The following is a 20219-nucleotide window of genomic DNA, read 5'->3' on the forward strand; positions in this document are numbered from 1 at the left end:
AAAATGTTTTTAATATGTATCGGCTGACCAACTAAAAAGTAGTTAAGGGGGTTTTGAATATTAATAAAAAACAAAAATTTGGATGCTTAGAATATTTTTGGATAAACCAACTAAACCATAGCAGCTTTGGTATTGTAAAGCTATTTTGGTCATTATTTCAAAGAGATGGTATTGAACAAAATCAAATTATTGTACCAGCAAGATTGACAAAAAATTGTTATTTTTTATCAAAAGGTTAAATTAGGTAAGTCTTAAAATTTTTCGAATATCTACCCTAAAACACTGCACGACTAATTAATTACGATAAACCTCGTGACTATACTAACAGTGAAAGTAATCGTCGTAAGCATTAGTTCTTGAAATTCCAATAATTTCACAAAACTCAAAAATGATCTACTCTTCAAAGTTTAACACGTCCGCTAACATTTAAAATATTCTGTTCACTATTTCCGTTAGCGTTACCCGGAATGATGAATGAAATTTCACCGGAGCTTTTAAAATAACGTTTTGGTTCTATGCATAAGACGAGTATTTATTTTAAACGCACAGTGGATACTTCCGGCGGGCGCCGCAGCGCTGCCTGTCGCCCCTGGCCACTAGCGTCCCGGCGGCCGCACCGAACGCCCGCTGTAGCAAGCGCCGCGACGCCAACCGCCGCATGCAAACTACTTTAACGGATATTCGACGCATCATTATTAATAATTCAAAACTTAAGTCACTTATAGCGGGTTACAGGGGGCTTATCAAATTAATCACGTTGTTATCTCAATTAAAGTGCTGTATTTAAATTTAAAATCTAAAGTGTCACTGTAAAAATGTGAATATATAATTTTTTTTAAATTATTAACTTATTTAAATAAAAACTTTGCTTTGGATGTGTTGAGTAACAGTATTCTGTGAAGTGATAGCGGATTGTTGACTTAAAAACATGTTCAAAGAACTTTGTGACTTTTGTAAAAATTCATCAATTTGACAACATGGAAAGATTAAAGTGGCTTAAAGATTTTCGGCTTAGCAGGCAGTTCCTAACTGCGGCGATTTTTCTCATCTTAAATGGTAAGTTTTCTTAAAATGGTTTTTATGTTTTATGGTACATTTGTTTTATAAAGAGACGGCTTTTAAGAAGACAAACTTATTTTATGAAACATTGCATACAGTTTTTATTTCGAAAATAATTATATATTTATGAAGCATTAGATATTTGGTATTAAAGCCGCGAGGTCAATCTCAAAAATACAGAACCGTCATTTATCACGTATAAGCTAAAATATATACATATTATGTAAGCTAACTCTGCGTGTTTGTTTAAAGATTATTGTTATTGTGAGCCGTTTCTCCAGCGATATATATTTGTTGTTTTAAAATATTTCTTTATAATTTATAATAATAAGATGAATTTTTATTTTTCAATTATTTTCTTAAAATCTTCCTGTTAGAAGATTTATTTTATTATTTTATGTTTTACTATGTATATTTTAAAAATTACTGTATTATAATATTTACTGTTTATTTAAGAGCAAAATATAATTATAAAATGGTGATTTTTACGATTTTCTGTTTTTTTTTTCAAACTGTTGATTAGCTTTTTGACACTTTTTTTTAAAGTCTCCATTAAAACAAAATTTTATAAACAGTAAACATTTAAGAAGGAGCATCATCTTTCTTAACCAGTTTAGTGCCAATCACTCCCATCAGTGTACCAATCTTATGTAAATTTAATGTTAATTAAGCTCCTGGCTAGCATGCATGGTATCATAACAGATTGCAATTATTTTTTTAATAATTTAATAACAACTCTCTTACCTAATACGAATCAGCGATTTTAATTTCTGATTCAAGAGTATGGCAAAGTGTTTTAATCATTTTCACTTCGGAGAGATACGGCTATTTTATTTCTATCTGTTGTCTATTCTTAAATAATATGTTGCTTTAGCTAATCTTAGAAATATGCGGTGACTTTTCAAGCTTTCTTTTAAACTATTTATTGTGATAATTTATTTTTTAGGTCGCCATAAATATTGGAGTTCCAATCAAATCCAATGAATACATAGTTCGGCTTATGAATGTGAATGTTTCCTATTTAAAAGCATTGCTTTTTGGAGGTCAACGAAACATAGATAACATACAATTCAGCTTCTTAACCTAACAATAGAGGTGGATACGGGATATCGATAGTGTGGATATGACAATGTATTGACTCCAAGGAACGTTTTCTCGGAACGGTAATGCTGAGTTTAATTAATTATTACGGAGTGGGTTGAGATATCTGGCTTAGATGGAATACAAACCTACATAATATATTATAACATCTTGCCTCCTCGTTTGTGGGAATTCTGACAGGACACAGAGATGTTAGCCTAAAGGAAAACCGATAATTATTGTTTAAATATAATTTTTTTGTGTGTTTGCGAGTACCTACTTGAATAAAATTTTTTATTAAAATAATTTATGACAAACATTTTAAACAACCCAAATATTATACTTATACACTACTTCATATGGCACCTCATTTGAAAAAAAAACTAAACTGGGTTGGTTTGGTTTATATATATTCTTCTAGGCAGAATTGTTTTATGATTCAAAAGAAAACCTTTAACAAAAAAAAAATCCTTTTTAAGAGCACCAGGGATTCCATTCTAAACAATATCGTTTTATTTTGACCTAAAAGAACTTGTTTGATCATGGATCTATAAAGGTGGTTTGAATTTTTTTTAATATGAATACCGCAAAAGAATCTAAACTACCCCAACCATCTGAAGCCAATGAGACTGTTGCATTACCCAATTGATGTATGTTGTGAAGCTGAAGGTTTTGTTAAGGGAAGGAGATGGGGAAAGGGAAGGTAGAGGAGTACCTGGCTATTCAGATCTGGTAACTAAACACGGCTAAAGCCATTTGGTTTTATTGAATGGTGGTCTTACAACAAGCCGATACTGAGAGTATCTTCGACTCTGGAAAATGCTGCAAATATAATATATACTATTTAAAATGAATAAATTGAGACATAACACAAATTAATAAAATAAAATCCTTTTTTTTAAATTCACGCCTGGATTTGAACCGCGACCTTCGGCTTGCTAGTCAAGAGCTTTACCCCCCGACCACGGAGGTCGTATGTTGACTTCTTATGAATTTTTCTTCCAACCAAACCCTTATTTGAAACTAGTAGAATTTTTTCATCAAAGAGTAAAAAATATTCTAGTTTTCTGTTTTCTTCCATATCTCAACCCAACCTTCTTCGTTTATCAATGTACCATTTCCTTAGCATCAAAGCAAATTTATATCAATATTATTTCTAATTTATAATACCAACTTATTATGCTTGGCATTCTCTTTTACTTTTCCATTCTTAACCTCGCGGTAAATCGATTAAATTATCATAATATTTTTATTTCATGACAAAAGTTAGCCTTCTTTATAAATTGTGATGTCAAAGTTTTAGAAATTTATTAAGGCCTCCACGGTCAAATTTGCCTGGCGGAGAAGCAGCCGTCTTTCATATTATACTGAGCGGTATTAAAATCAGCGAAAATAAATATTCTACACTATAGAAGATACAATGTACGATACTAAAAGGCACATTGTCAAAAGGCTGTCCATTTTGAGAACAATACTTTCCGACAACGGCTGGGGTCCTTATTCTGTGCTGAAAATGAGAGGAAACGTTTTATGAGGGCGAAAACACAACCTACACGGCTCGTTACACATGCGGCAGTATCTTCAAGCGTGTAATATCATGGAAAAATGTAAATTCGGGAACAAGATTATACGTGTAGTGAGTTGGTAATTACAGGAAACTTATAAATATCAGATAAATTGGCATTTCATTAAAACATCAGTAAACACACAATATCTAACTTTTCTTGTTAGAAAGAGTAACGTTTTGGTTCCAAATTTTAGCTGACACGCCATAATGGCGGTTTTTGCTGAGAAATTGACGGCGCACCTCTTTTGGGTTCAAGCGTAACAACAATATTAAAGCTCAAAACACGCATGTCGTCTATTTTTTGCTTTTAAAATTAAAAGTACTTCGGTTTTATTTCGTTCTTCTTCCTTCAAATTGAGACATTGACTACTAAGTAATATGAATTCTTATTCTTAATTGTTTGACTGGAAGAGTTGTGAAATTCTAAGTTCTGAAATGATGAGAGATGAACAAAGTGTTTTTTTTTTTAATATTTCTGAATGATCTTAATTTTACGTTATGTGTAATAGTTAATTTTCAACCATCCTTTTCTCATTAAATCGGCAATCGATTTCTTGAGTGGTGTTTCTAGCGAAGAAAAAAACTTCTGGATGTATGTGAGAAAAATTTTCGTCATTATGATCGCTATATGCCACACTTGATACGCACATGCCATTATTATATATTCAACCACAAACACACTCCAACATTTTGCCTCATCCTTTTGATATCATATATATATATATATCAAAAAATATTATTTTCTCTCGTCCCTTTGACCGGTGATCGAATCATATCAGAGCCAGGTAAATCCATAGGTAAATGGGTTTCTTTCGACTATAATAGGGTATCCATATATTTGTATTTAACAGACAGGGTCAAGCCCCGTGAGGTCCCAAACCCATCAATTCTGCGGCGCGGCAAGTGTTTAAAAAAAGGTATTTGAATAATAATTGATGGCTCAAATCGAGCTTTATTATTAATACTAAGCTCGTGCCCAGGTTTTTCCCTATAAATTGGTGTAAGGTACTGAGGCGTACAATAATTTATAGCCCCTTTCTGCCCAAACGATATGAATTTAAAGGACGTGTTTTCATAAGTTGAAATATAAATTGTCAAGTTAAGATGTGTAGGTTTGTCATTTTTTTAAGCACTACATCTCTCAATATTACAATGGTAACTATCTATAGTTTTATTTCACACAAAATGTACATCAAACAAAAAAAACTTACAATTTTCACAATCTTAGAGATAATTAAAAATGTCAATAATGTGTAAAAATGAAATCTATTTTGTTCATTTTTCACCTTTATTATTTTGACATAAGAATATAGATATTCACTGGGAAGGTAGAAGAGAATAAAAAAATATATAAAGGAGATCAAAAATCTTATAACGTAATTTCGTGTCATCCAGGATTTTTTTACCGCGTGTATGAAGATAATAATGACGACCACATGTAAATATTATTTGACATTCTTGTTTGTTTGGATAGAAGACAGTTTGTTATTGTTTGCTGACGACATTGCAAGAGGTCATTTTTTACGGTGACATGTTACCAATGATTGTACTATTGTGTTCAGATACACGCCATTATCTTTGTAAGAGTTTTTTACGCAATATCTCAGTAAACAACAGTTTGTCATTTTGAACTTCTTGCTTAGTACACTGTGACCAAATGTTTTCAGCCATGCATTACCTTATCTGTACCGAAAATCCACGGGTGTTCTCAAGCAAAGGTACGGTGAGTGGCGACAGATAAAAAGCTTAGAACTTTAAAATATTTATAAAGTTGTCATGGTTATAGGAAGAAATCAATCAAAGTGCAACCTTAATGCCAATCGGGCTCAGTCGACCATTCTAAGTACTTTAGTGTTGAGTTCTCAAACCATGGAAAAACTGGGAGAGGATCCTGGAACAGGTATGGCAAGAGGATTGCTACATCATTTATACATTTGAACTGTAATCAAAGTAGAACTAAGTGTCACATTCAAGTTAACAGTGTCTAAGTCAGTGTATCATTGCGCCCTTACTAATGGACGTCAAATCCGGATGATTAACAAAAAGGTACGTTCAACGTTTCAGGATTCCGAAATGAGATTCTTGAAAGGGATGTCGAGATTTAAACTATGGGACCAAGTGCGAAGCTCTACTATTCAAGAGGGGTGTGATATCCCAATTACAGTTGCCATTTCGGAAGGGGGACGATCAGTTGGTTGCCATAAACAAATATTAGTTATCAGAAGTACATGTAGAAGCTATCCATATATTGTTCCAGTTTCTCTCTGATAATCTGGCAAGTAGATATGTCAAATCTGTTTTCTACCTTTGAAATGAATACTTCAAAAAGCACTTCCACAACCAAGATTATCAATTGACGGAAAAAAAAATTATCCAACATTTTGAAAGAATTAAGACCATCCAAAAACTGTCCTTTTATCTTAAGAATAATGTAATAATTCATTGTTTCGGGGCTGTAACGACGAATTAATTATTTATTTACGTTCATAATTCCGTTTAAAACATTTCCGTCAAAATGTTGCGGATTATCCGTTTTTATTGTAATAATAATCGGAGCTCAGTTCGACGTAAGAAGCTTTGCCAGGAGAATTATTGAAGTAGATTATTTTCGTGGGATAATCTGGGATTACAGAATAACATTGCAAAAGTTCTCACTGTCTGGCAAGTAGAGGACGGAGTACGAATTAACTCATAACCTAGCTAATCTTATTATGAATTTATATAATATTGTTTGAGACTTGAATATAAACACTTCTATATTCACCGTCATTATAAATTAATCACACATTCGATATAATATTATGTGTACCAACAATGAGATTCATGTTTTACCACGAAACATCAGATGTTGAATAAAATAAATTAACAGTAAAATATTATTAATTTATACCAATTTAGAACCTAAATGTGAGAGACGTACTTTTTATTCTTCGAATAAATAAACGAGCTTGTAATAAAGGTACATAACATCAGTTTAATTTCAGATGTTATGAGAACACGAACTTACACTTTTGACGCGCCTAACCTTACTTGGAAAAAGTAAAGACAAGAACATGCAGAATAAATAAATAATGTAAATATCGGATTTTTAGCCCCGTTTGAAAAACTTTACTAGAAACGTGGAATAAAGAAAACACAAGAAATGTGTGTTTCATGATTCGTGATGAAGTCTGGAAAATCGGGCTTAAAATTTTCAGTACAAAACTACTGATCGTCAATATGAAATTCAAATAGAATAGCGATATACGATGTTAGGCAAGTGTAAAAGAGACAGAGCGCGTACAAAAATTCACTTGAATCAAAAGCATCTTTTTTCACTAAAGACATTGCTTTCCATTCAATTAAATGGAAGGCATTTCTAGTGCGTGTCATAATAATTATTATTCTATTCAGTGGTGATAAATATCTTCTTATATTCTAATATAGCCACTTTTTGAAGTTTTGCGTTTTGAGCGTGAAACAATATAGATCTGAGTAGGTATTTAATCGTTTATCGATGAATTTACATCAGATATTGTAAGTTGAAATAATTTTTTGCTATCATACGTTGTTAGTGCTAGACAAAAAAAAATTATGTAATCAATGGATCTATTCAACGCTATTTACTAAACCCTTTCTAAACTTGTTTCCATGTGAATAATACAAATCGTTAGACTTTTTCCGAAGCATGTACAATATAAATTAAGTTGTTTTTTTAGAAAACGCTTTATATTTGTAAAACCTTTCTCGACAACAGTGATTTTTTTCCCTTCCTACGCGTAAGATCATAACCCAAAACAGCAAACAAAAAGCACATAAACGAGCTTTGTAATTTAAAAATCTGTTTACCGATACTGCTTTGATGTGAAATTGGTTGCTATTTTTTTAAAACAAATTACTTGGTTTAATGTGTCTTAAATGCACCTTCGCGGTTTTTATGCAGTAATTTATTAATTATTTTACGTATATAAAATATATATATAAAGACATATAAAATAACACGAATGGAAAAACAACAATTTTGAATTCGAAAGGAGGGCAAAATGAACATAAATATGATAATGTCAAGTCAAAGCAATATCAAGGTTTCGATAAAAGTCAAAAAATTGTGTCTCACATTATTATAAAAACGCTTTAAAGCGATGTTTTTAAGTGGATGTTAAATATTATTTGAAAACCAAAAAATTGTATTATTAATATTAATTACTATTGTTTATTCAGAATGTAATAATAATGAGAATGTACTATACATAATGAGAATGTACTATACATAATGAGAATGTACTATACATAATGAGAATGTACTATACATAATGAGAATGTACTATACATAATGAGAATGTACTACACATAATGAGAATGTACTATACATAATGAGAATGTACTATACATAATGAGAATGTACTATACATAATGCTTTGCACGCCAAAAAAATCGAATACTTCGTATATTATTTAAAATACAGAGATCTTTTTTATGAAAAAGGATTAAATCATTACAAACTTGATTTTAAAGAATTCCCAGGCAGTTTGAATATAGTAAATATCTGCCTAAGATTTTTTTTAACCATTTTATTGATGGGAGGCCCCAAAACTGCACAGTCAAGTGGGTTTGATTCATTTATCATAATTGTCTGAGCCGTTGTAATAATCAGTTATTTTTTTTAATGCGAAATCGTATAATTTGCTTTTTTTGATATTATGGTACACTACCTGCCTGAAGAAATTTTGAAAAAAGGGTTGTCACTAAGATGGTATATTGTCTTATGACCCTTAGTTTACGTTTCTTTGGAAAACTTGTATAATTGCTTATTTGAAATTTTCAAAAATTTTACTAAATATATATGGCTTTTCATGACGGTAGATATTAAGTACCTACTTACAGATCTTATGATTTCAGAAAAAATTTCTCAGAACTAATTTTAAACTAGAGTATAACAGTGTTCACAAAGAATTTACCTTCCATGATAACGATAGCCATATATATATATACGTTTAAACATCCTGTATATATACAGGCGCCATGCTTTTAATGATCGGAACCCAGGATCGTCTTGGTCAGTCGGGCGAACAGCAGCGAAGTTTGTTCGAGCAATGTACACATCGGTGTGTGCAATCTTCGAGTGGGTTGAGTATTAAGGTTTGCAAATAATAGCTTGGTCCGTAATAACAGACTAGTCCAATTTACTCGCCCGTACTACACCTTCAATACGTTCAAACCTTTGAAATGTGAGCACAAAACTGAGTCTTCAGGTTATTTTTCCGTTCAGACTATCTGGGATATTCCAAAAGTTCGTAATATAGAATAATGAGCACCTTAATTTAAAATATTCCATAAGATTATCGGATTGGCTGTAGACCAAGTTTTAAAAGTTTTTTTCTATGTTACCACCATTTTGATGAAACCAGGTAGAATAAAATATGATCTATAAAATGATATCAGTGTTTAAACAGAATATCGGTTTTTTAAAGCATTTAAAACATCGTGAAATTTAATTATCCGAAATAAATCGTAGAATTTTATTATTTTAAAAGTTGAAAACAGTTTATGCTCGATTCTGATACACCCAATTATTCACTTTTTTTTTCATTGTTTATTGTTAAAAAGTTTAATTTGCAGAAACCAATTTGAATTAATTTTTATATTCAATAATGTTATTATTTAATTTATATAAAACAGTTCATTTGTAAATAAGTTTATGACCATAGTTTGATAATACATTCAGAGACGAAACAACTATAACGCGTTACAATAATTAAACAGCAGAGTTTTTTTAACTGTTTCTTTGCATGAGCTTAAACATTATTAGGCCTATGAAAGAGCTCTGGTGTGTCTAAATTTCAACTAACACATGGTTTTTCCTGTAACAGCCTTTATAAAACGTCGTGAAAATTTTATTCAATTGTAAACAACCGTGTGTAAGAAAACCTTACTAATTGAGACGTACAAAAGAAACTGACATAACATAGTTCGTTAAAAGATATATTAATTACTTATTCAGCCAAAGAGAGTTGTTTAAACTTGAAATAATAATAATTTCTCATCGAATTTCGAAATAATTCCAAAACTTTCTTAGATTTTCTCTATATTTCTTAATTTTGAATATGTCATAAAAACAAATAACATTTTAGAAAACAGATAAATTTATCATTTCAATTTTTGTATTTGAAATAAACTGAAATATTTGTAAATTACCATATTTCAATTTCAAACATAAAACGAACTGAAAAAAAGCATTCCACAGACGTTTTTAATTAAAATGTTGAAAATTTTAGAGAAGTTTCATAGTCTTTTTATTTTATTTAAAGACTTTTAAATAAAACTGTCTCTTCACTTTTTTCCTGGTTCACAAATTAAAAATATATTTTAATTCCCAGAAAATCAACAACAAAAAAATTAAAATTTGAACGCATAGCTTTCACACGTTTATTTCTTTGATACATTCTTACCAACACCTGTATTAGGCATTAAAATTCAGAAAACATCAGTTTAATAAATTTCTTGAAAAATATAGACCATTAAATCCGATTCAAATATTGGTAAATGTACATTCTTTTTGACAAAAAATTAAAATACATTTTACAACATGCGATTGTTGCTTAGTTACTTTACTTAAACTGACGAAAAATAACCCAAATAAGTATTAAATATATTAAATTATGCGAATATAATTAAAAATTGAACGTTTCATGAACAAAAATATGAGTAATGATTTATTTTTATATTACAGAAGGCATTAAAAAAACTTTCGCCTTTCATTGCAAAACATACCTCAACGGGAAAAAATACAAAAGCGCATGTTTGATTTTATTGTCAGATGCGAATTGCAATGTTGCCGGATTTAAAAAAAGAGAGAATTTTTTTTTTATTATTACCAACTTGATTCAAAACTTTTACAGTTCTTATTCAATGATTGTGAGGTAAATTTATTTTTATTTTTAAGGCTGTTAATATTTAATAAAATACTGATGAAAATACCAAAATGGGCTTTCATGTGATTTTTTGCTTAATTCGAGATAGGCGGTAAATGCGACAAAGCGATTTTAACCCCACTCTGCGAAAGGTACAATAATTAAGAAATATTAAACGCATTAAGAATTTTGATGCGACCACTCCCATACAATAACATTGATTATTCGCAACAATTTTCCACACCATTTGAGGATTCAACGAATTCATACTTCATGGGTTTGACACCACATGTAAAGTGTGGTGTTAGTGAGTAGGTAGGCCCTTGAATAAAGACAGATTCCCATTTTAATGGTTTTTTCAGGCCCAATTGTTTCTTTAGCGGTGGAAGGTATACATCGGCGTTAAACCCGAGAATAAAACTTGCCATTCCGTTTTGCCGCGACTCCCGCGCCATATGTCCCTCTGTGTGGAACGGGTCGTGAAAATTTAACTGCTTATTTCATTCTTAACATAGAACCTACTCGCTCCTACAACACCCATTCTCTGCAAAAATGTATATTTAAACACATTTTATGACCACGCTCGCTATCAAAATGGCCAAGTAATATTTTTATTGCGCACTTGTAAAAAGCAATTAATCATGTTTTTAAGGACTTGAAATTTTATTCTCCCCACAATGTATGCGTCTGTCGTTAAAAAAAATATAATTTAGGTACGTAGCTTATCATCTAACTTATAATTTTTTTTTTAGTTAAAAAAAATGTTTGAAGATTCCCAGATTACCAGATCCTTAATGATTTAATTAAACAACATTATTATTTGACTTCCATAAATTTGAGTTTAAGAAACAAGTCATCGTGTTATTTTTTTTATTTAAATACGTTATTGTGTATTTGTGGTTGAATTTTTGGAAGCCAGTAAGGTCCTGGAACCAGAAAATAACATAATAATATATATCTATTCCTACCTTGAACTTGTGCACAAAAGAACCTTCAAAAGGTGAAAGGAAGCGATCCTTTGTATTCTGAGCACAAACACAGGATCTTCATCTCATCCTTCATCCCTTACCTGTCCCAAATAACTGAAGGAAATTACTACACATAAAAGGAATACCGAGGTGGGTTGCGGCCAAAGAGGAATCATTAATAACATAATCATTTCCTCCGCTCCGAGAGCCACGCGCCCCCATGGATCCACCGACAGACTTAAAAGCCTCTAGCCCCTGGCCTCCAGCTCCTCTCACCTAATAAATAACAAAGCTTTTTTTATAAAATCGCGAACGAATATTCCAATATTCGAAATAATTTGAAGGAGGGTGGGTTACCTTTTTCAGTAAAATATTTATTCACTTAGCAGATTTTCATTAAAAAAAAAACGAAAAATATAAAAATTGAAATGCAAAAGTACTTTCAATTCACATTATATCTTTTTCGGAAACAAGGAAGAAAGCTCGCACGTAGATTTTAGTTTTGTAGCTACGTCGAACATCATTATAATTTCAAAAATAAAAAAAAAACCTTTTTTAAATTAAAATCGTTACGAAAGGATGAAGAAGGGAGATTTTATTGATAAATTTCCTTCGTGAGCATTAAATATGCTAAAAAATTATAAATAAAACTAACAAAACAGGCCCTACAATTTAAATTACGATGTTTAAGATATTTTTTTTTCTGAAACGAGTGGGCCATCAGCATATATGATATAACATTAGTTTATTAGTACTTCACATCCAAAAAGAGTTATAAGCTTACTATATTAAAGCTTAATATTATGTATTGTAAAATTAAATGTCTGTTGTAAATTTGTAAAAATGATTATCGTAAATGTTGCAGAAAGGAAACATCCATTTCGAAAAGAGGTTAAATGTTATTTAAAATTAAACAGTTAATAAGTTTGTTAGAAAATTGCTTATTTCAAAACATTTCAACATTCAAACTAATGTTGGCATCTTAAACCTAACTGCAAATGAGTTTCTGCTCTTTTAACAACCAGTTGTATGTATGTTTATGGAAATGTAATGGAGACGGTGTTTAAAAAGGTCTAAATTTCTCTTATTTCGCTTTTACTACATTAAAAAGAAAAATATACATCATGAATATTCAGAATGTTCAACCTCCACATTTTGAGAAGGTTGAAAAAATTATGATGTCAAATTCATAAATATATAATGTTTACTAAAAATGACTTTCATAAAGATTTGAAAGCAAACAATTTCTCTATTGACTTAATACCGTTTGGTTCTAGCCCACAGCTCTGTTTCCCGCAACAAATACTAGATCGTATACCGCCATCCAATTTCCTATTTAATCTTCATAATAACGATGAAACAATTTTGTATTGAAAATTTAACGTCCCATTTGCCAGAATTTTGAATCGCAAAATACGCCCACATCGCATTTCTTGCGTTCTTCATAATTTTATGTTTTATTTTTCTGCCAAAGCAGTTTGTCAGTTATGTAAAGTCAGCACAGATTTCCGTAGGTTCAATAAGCCATTGAAAAAAAATACGGTAAGTAGGTATATACACTGCCCGTATTACTCGTAGTACTACTTGTGTTTTACGAATCATTTAAAAAAAATCTTATGAAAGAAATGGATTTTTTACACAAAATGTGCCAACTTTTCTTATTTTCTGAGAGTTAAATAAATACAAAAAACTAGAGCTTATTAACTAAGGAAATAACGTAGCCAAAAAGGCTATAGAAAAAAATATTTTTTTTGTATTTCCAAATTCTTAATACAAGACAGTATTTCGCCGCTTCAGAAAACAATTTTTTGTGGTATATTTTACAATCGAGTATTTTTTTTATCTGAATGTTTCAAATAAAAAAAAAACTACAATTAACAATTATAAGTAGATTTTCACGATGTTGGATTAATCTTGTTTTTTTTGTAGATGGATCAAATTGGATTTTTAATTAAAATCCTCAACGTTTTATGCTTATGAAAGCACAGAACGAGATATCATCTCTTGAATTAACGCAATCAGATTGCCGGTGAAACGGCTTGCTAAAGCTTTTCCCTATGAATATATTCGCCATGCAATTTCCGTTAGCGGTCACGCGTAGACGGATGATGGTATGCGCTTATAGAATTTGCCAGCTAACGAAAAGGTATAGTTCATTATCATTAATAAGCGTCGAAAGTTTAAAGTGCTTTATCTGCCAACGTGATTCCATTAGAGTGTTTTGTTTTAAATACACAATTTTATTCTACGTTAAATGAGCACTTTAACTGCATAGAAAGTTGTATAGATACATATACATTACAAAATATACTCACATATTAATAAACAAACGATCACGAACCTCGTGATCCGTCCTGCAGCAGCTGAACCGTTTCCTTTCCCACCTAGGATTCTTGCTGCAGAATATCCATCTTCTATCTTCGTATCACCTGTTCCTATTCTTCTTTTTACTTTACTTAATTTCACTTTATTTTTGTAATATTGATATTTTTTGTAATACCTGCATCAAATGTAAAGCGCCCCTGATGTTATACATCACAAAAGCGGCGCTATACAAATTGTCCAATAATTTAAATAATTAATTAATAATATAAAACAAAGCTGTTCTAGCAGCAGTCTTAAACAAGGATTTGTGATCCCTGTTTATAAAACAGGAGACAAAATGAAAATAACTAATTATAGACGAATCACATTGTTAAACTCATTTTCAAAGATTTTTAAAAGCGTATTAAAAAACCAAATTGTAAAATATGTACCAGGAAGATAAAAAATCTATTTTGGTTAAATACTATAAATTTTACGAAAAAAAAGCATTGGCGTACGTAATAAGTTATATACAGAGCAACCAAGATCAAGGACATAAATGCATACGGATATATCAACATTCAGCTGCCAAAGATCTGCCACAGAATCCTATTTAAAAACATTGGAATCAAAGGCAAGGATTTCTAACTAATGAAAAGTTATATGAGTAACAGAACACAACAAGTCAGAATTAATCACCATACTAGCAAGTCTATGCCGATCATATATGGAGTTCCACAAGGAAGCTTACTAGGGCACATTTTATTCACTGTTTACATAAACGATCTATTCAACATGAAAAAGGATGGAGAAATTGTTAGTTATGCCAACGATACAGTTTTACTTTTCAAATATAAAGATTGGACTAAGGTAGATAAAGTATCAAATATAAAGATAGGAACACGTGGTTAGACACAAACTTACTAAACATATCGATAGTAATATTCACAACGTACAGTATAAATATTTTTTTAAGGCTTATAAGGTTTCTATAGATCCCCGATACTTGTGCTGGTCGAATCATTTCAATTGAGTCTTTATTGGTAGAGGGTGCTTTCATCAAATCGCACCAGATAGTTATTTATTGAAAATTTCACATAGAAAATCATGGAAATGGCGTAGCATATTGAAAATAATAATTTTGACCGTACAGAAAAAAAATCGACAAAACTCATCACGACATCCCCATATCAGAAATTTTACCCGGATTATTTTTTTATCTTATGGCGTATGGTAATTAATTATTTTTGTGTGAATATTTCATGACGCCATAGCTCTAAATTTAAATTTTTGCTTCTTCAGATTCAGAGAAACCAGTTTTAAACCTGTACAATTAAAAAAGTTTTTATTTTATTTTTAATGCTTTAGTTTCTTAGAATGATCATGAATATAAAGCCTCTCTGATTCAATTCTGAGCCGTAAACTGATCGTTTACTTGTTTTAAACATGTGTTTTATTAAAGAGTCAGTTCCCTCAATATATGTACGATCCGCATTCCAAATAATAAAAAATTTCAATTCTACGATTTCGGTGAATTTGTCAGCTTTCTTCCGAATGATACAAAATAACTTTCTTCAACCAAGTAGCGAAATAAACAGTTTACTAGAGAACGATATCTTTTTAAACACTAAATTAGTATTTTTACACGATGTAGTCCGTACTTTTTTGTACCTGTTGATTATATCTACAACAACTTATTTATTTAAAAAAGGGGTCGACGGGGAGTTGTCAACTGTAAAAGCCTCTTTTCTCTCTTAATTTAGCTAGGGAGATAAACAGCGGAGTGTAATAAATGCTGTAATGGTCAGCAGAGGGGAGGAGAGGTCAGGTAACCCCACTTAGCATTAACCAAAAACTGGCCAAAATAAACTAGTGATGGGGAGATGATAGAATCTTTCGACATTTTGTTGAAAAGGGTTAAAAAGAAATTTCCCCACAAAGGCAAACCCACATCCTAAGCATTTTTTGGACCATTAACCTTAAAAGCAATATCCTCCTCTTTTAATAATTTTATTTCAAGACTTCCTAAACACGCAAACATTTAAGACTTTTCTCCAAGTGGCAAAAATTTTGTAACTTAAATGGTCGTGTTGTGGTGAATTCGAGGGAACATGCGTCAATATCAGATCATATTCTTAATATAACTTTAAAGCAATGCTCAAATTTGGTACCGAAAAACCGTATAACTTTAGGTCTATTTTAGTCGCGTGTACTAAGATATCTAAATTAAAATTATAAAATTAAAATTTATGAAATTAAAATTAAAAACATATTATGATATGAGGAATCTAGGCAGCGTTGGACATTAATGTGGTTTTCAGTACAAAATTTAATAATATATATTCCCCAAATATTAAAAAATGTAAAAAACAAATATTTATAACAGGAAGCTTCACAAAATTTTTAAAATTCGTCAAATTTCATTAAATATTCTAGTTTAGTTACTGTCCAAGTTAACAAATTTTTAAACGTAAAACTATCAAAATGTATACATTTTTATCTAGTGCCGAAAACTGAGTAACGTTAATGTCGTACTGCGGTCAATTTCATTCACGGGCTCTCGTATACTTCATCATCAGATCATATTTTTACGCTCTCTTTAACGAAATGCTCACAAATTTTATATGGCGCCGTGTAATGGACATCCATTTAGCCGGTCCAGGAATTCAATACCCGGCCGAAGTAAATCATCCGGCCCGGCCGCTATTGGTCCAAAGTAAACTTGGAGAATATTGACCTGTAAATGTTTTACTGCGGCACTAAATGTTATCCCACGATGTTGTGAAAATGCGTTGTTCAATAGTAAATTAATCAAAAAAAATTATATAGTTCGCTATACGTTATATACGTAAAAAGTGTTAATGTAGTGGGGTAACTAAAATGCGGTAAGAACTCTCTTATTAGATTTTCGTCTAAATGTGAATTATCCTACGTAATAAACGTGGTAAAGAGTTGCCATGACAAATGAATAATTCGATTTCCCAAGGTTCCAACACTGAATAAAACTGTTTATTTAAGATTATTTTTTTTGCTAATGCTGTGTTGATTACCGTAAAAAGGTTAATGGTGTTTGTTTTAGATTATAAAGTGGGACATATTTTTTTAAACATTAAAAATTTTCTGTTTTGTCTTTTTCTCAATATACAATTATTTTAACACACCTCTAAAAAGTGATACAAAGTCATTAAAAACGATGAAAAAAAACAAACAAATAAACCTTATTCACTTAACCTATTTAATGTAGTTTTTTAGTTTTTGTTTGATTACTTTATGTCACTTTATAAACGTGTGTTAAATTGTTATTTATTTACTATGCGGTTACTGGGGATGGGATTTTAGAATTGGAGGGGGTTTGATATATGTTTAAATTAAGAGGTTAATATCATTTTTAAGTGGTCTAAGTGCTACAAAGTACAATTACTTATTGGTCTAGATCTCTAACTTGTGATTTTTCAGTATATTTTTAATTAATTTCTCGTGATTTCCACTAAACCCATTATTGCTCATTGCCAGTGCAACTATGACATCCCCATTTGGGAAAAGTTGTGAAACTACAAAAAGTGGAGAAGTGGAAAAGAAAGTTTAAAAAGCATCTTTCACTCTCAAAATTGCGTAAAATTATATAAATAACTTTAAACCGTAGTAAACACGTTATTACAATAAACATATTATTTATTATAATATACTGGAGCACACTTACAATACTCGTTTTACGTTAAATGAAAAACTAATCGTACCTTAACATGTAAATATAATTGGTTAAATTTGGCCCAAATATAATGTTGAAGAAAGAACAAACTCCCTGAAAGAAAAGTTTATTAGACTATTATATATAACTAGCAGTTAAAAACCGTCTCCGCGAGTTTTTTGATGCAAGGCCCTGCGGGCGGCACTTGGTTGGGCTTCGCCCAGCTTAAGTGATACTAACAACAGTTAACCTATTATAACCCAACCCAACCTAACCTAACTAATCATTTTATTATATACACAGACAACATGTACATTTTAAAATACATATAAGTACATGTCAGATTATAGATTTGTTGACTAATTTTACAATCAACGAAGCGTTTCTAGCTTCCGATTATGTTCCATGTTTTTATTGGGCTGTCAAAATGGTGCGAAATTATTATTTACGTAAATAATATTATGTGTTAAGAACCCCGTTATTTATTAAAATAAGTGTGTTAAGGCAAGTTTTTAAAAATATTTTTGTTTGTAAAAAAACCCAACTTAACCAAACACAACCAATCCTAACTTAACCTAAATCCAACCACACCTATCATAACCTAACCTAACCTATCCTAATCTAACCTATAATAAACCAACCTAACCTACCTAACATAACCAATCTTAACCTAAAATAACCCATCCTAACTTAATCCAACCACACCTATCATAACCTAACCTAACCTTTACTAATCTAACCTATAATAACCCAACCTTACCTAACCTATAATAACCTAACCCAACTTAACCTTACCTAACCTATAATAACCTAACCTAACCTAACCTAACCTAACCTAACCTAACCTAACCTAACCTAACCCAATCTACCTAACCTAACCTATCATAACCTAACCTTGCCTAAACTATTCTAACCTAACCTAAATTAACCCAACCTAACCTATAATAACCCAACATAACCTTTCCTAATCTAACCTATAATAACCCAACCTACAATAACCCAACCTAACCTAACCTGACCCATCGTAACCCAACCTAAACTATAATAACTTAACCCAACCAAACCTATCCTAACCTAATCTAACCTATCCTAACCTAACCTATAATAACCCACCCTAAACTAACCTAAAATCAAAACGCTTTATTTAAAAAAAAAAGTATTAAGCGTGGACAGATCCAGAATAATTTTCTAAACGGGTAAAGGTAAATTTGTATTTACGAGTATTATGTAAATATATATACTTGGCAAAATGATTGTTTTATTATACATATATATGTACATGTCAGATTAGAGATTTGTTGGCTAATTTTACGATCAACGAAGCGTTTCTAGCTTCCGGTTTTGTTTCATGTTTTTTTATTGGGTTGGCAGTTCCTACACTTCCTAGTAACAAACGCGTATTATGCGCGAATTTCATATCCGTGTTTTGCCAAAATTGTGCAAAATTATTATTTACGTAAATAATATTACATATCAATATTTTTTTAAATAGTAAATGAAAAGAGTTCTTGTTTATTATCATTGTTGAATTAAATGTTTGTTTTCTTTTTAAATGCGTATTAAAACGGTAGTTTGGTAGTTTGAAATGATGAAATTGTACGTATTTTTTATGGATTATTTCAAATGAAATTATTCATTATTATGCCACCAGAGGTGCGCTCTTACGGCCAATAGGGAAACTACTCGAGCAGCCGGTAAAGCAGGGATTGACATTTTCAAGGAACCCTAAAATGCGTGATATTTTCCTATGCGGAATTTACCCGAAACAAACGATTTGAATTCGACCAATCAGAGGGCTTAAACCGTCCAGACGCTGGCATAATAATACTATCAGATTAACTTGGTTATCAGTTTTTATTTTATTTGCTGGTCTATTTATTGTTATTTATTATAATTTGGCTGATTTATTTTTTGCTATGTCAAATTATGGAATATATTGCGTCGCACTAGCCCTACAAACATTTTGGAATAAACTATTATTATTATTATTAACACAAAATATTTCTAACTGAACATATATTTTGATAGTTTCTATATAATGCTATATATCTTTTTGTGGTTAATTATTGTCACTGTTAAATAATAAGACTTGTCAAATAGCCACATTTTAAACATATTTCCCTCCCCTCCACCTAATTTCTCCCCTAATTTCCTCCCCCCTCCAAAAGTTAATGTTCTCTCTCCCTCTTCTATCTTACCATTAAATACACTATAACTCTGTTATTGATTAATATATTTTTATATAATCCTGATGAAGGTTCAGGGCTAACCTAAACCGGTTGTTTTTCACATATTAAAAAAAATACAATAAAATGGTATTAAAAATAGAATTATTTTTATATAATTACGAATATCTACTAAGTTTCTGCTACATGTGAAACTTTAATAAAATTTACTGAACAGCCTCACCTCTCGACCATGGAAACCTTCAATATCTACGGATATTTGCGAGAAATTTAATTTCCTCAAACGCAATAATTTTTCTGCTTATTTTCAGAGTTTTTTTTATATTGCCATATTTCTATGCCAAGTTAAAAATAATACAGTATAATTTAGTTTCCGTTCTGTGAGCCTATCTTGTGATAAAGGTTAACTTTATTCCACTCCTGTACGATTTTTTGTCATTTGGTTCCCTCAGTATTTCGCGGATTTTTCAATTACTA

At 30.9% G+C, this 20219-nt stretch overlaps 1 protein-coding gene across 1 annotated transcript in view; it reads left to right on the top strand.

Moving 5' to 3' along the window:
- The first annotated feature begins 612 nt into the window (after nt 1-612).
- Nucleotides 613-20219, top strand: part of LOC149420914 (uncharacterized) — a 68900-nt gene continuing 49293 nt past the window's right edge. The window contains exon 1 of the mRNA XM_089635284.1: nt 613-1056. Within this exon, the coding sequence (XP_089491410.1) occupies nt 978-1056 (79 nt within the window). The 5' untranslated portion in view covers nt 613-977. The remainder of the gene's footprint in view (nt 1057-20219) is intronic.

The sequence above is a fragment of the Hesperophylax consimilis genome, chromosome 9 (assembly GCF_061612785.1).
Source record: "Hesperophylax consimilis isolate HC1 chromosome 9, BYU_Hcon_1.0, whole genome shotgun sequence".
Lineage (NCBI taxonomy): Eukaryota > Metazoa > Arthropoda > Insecta > Trichoptera > Limnephilidae > Hesperophylax > Hesperophylax consimilis.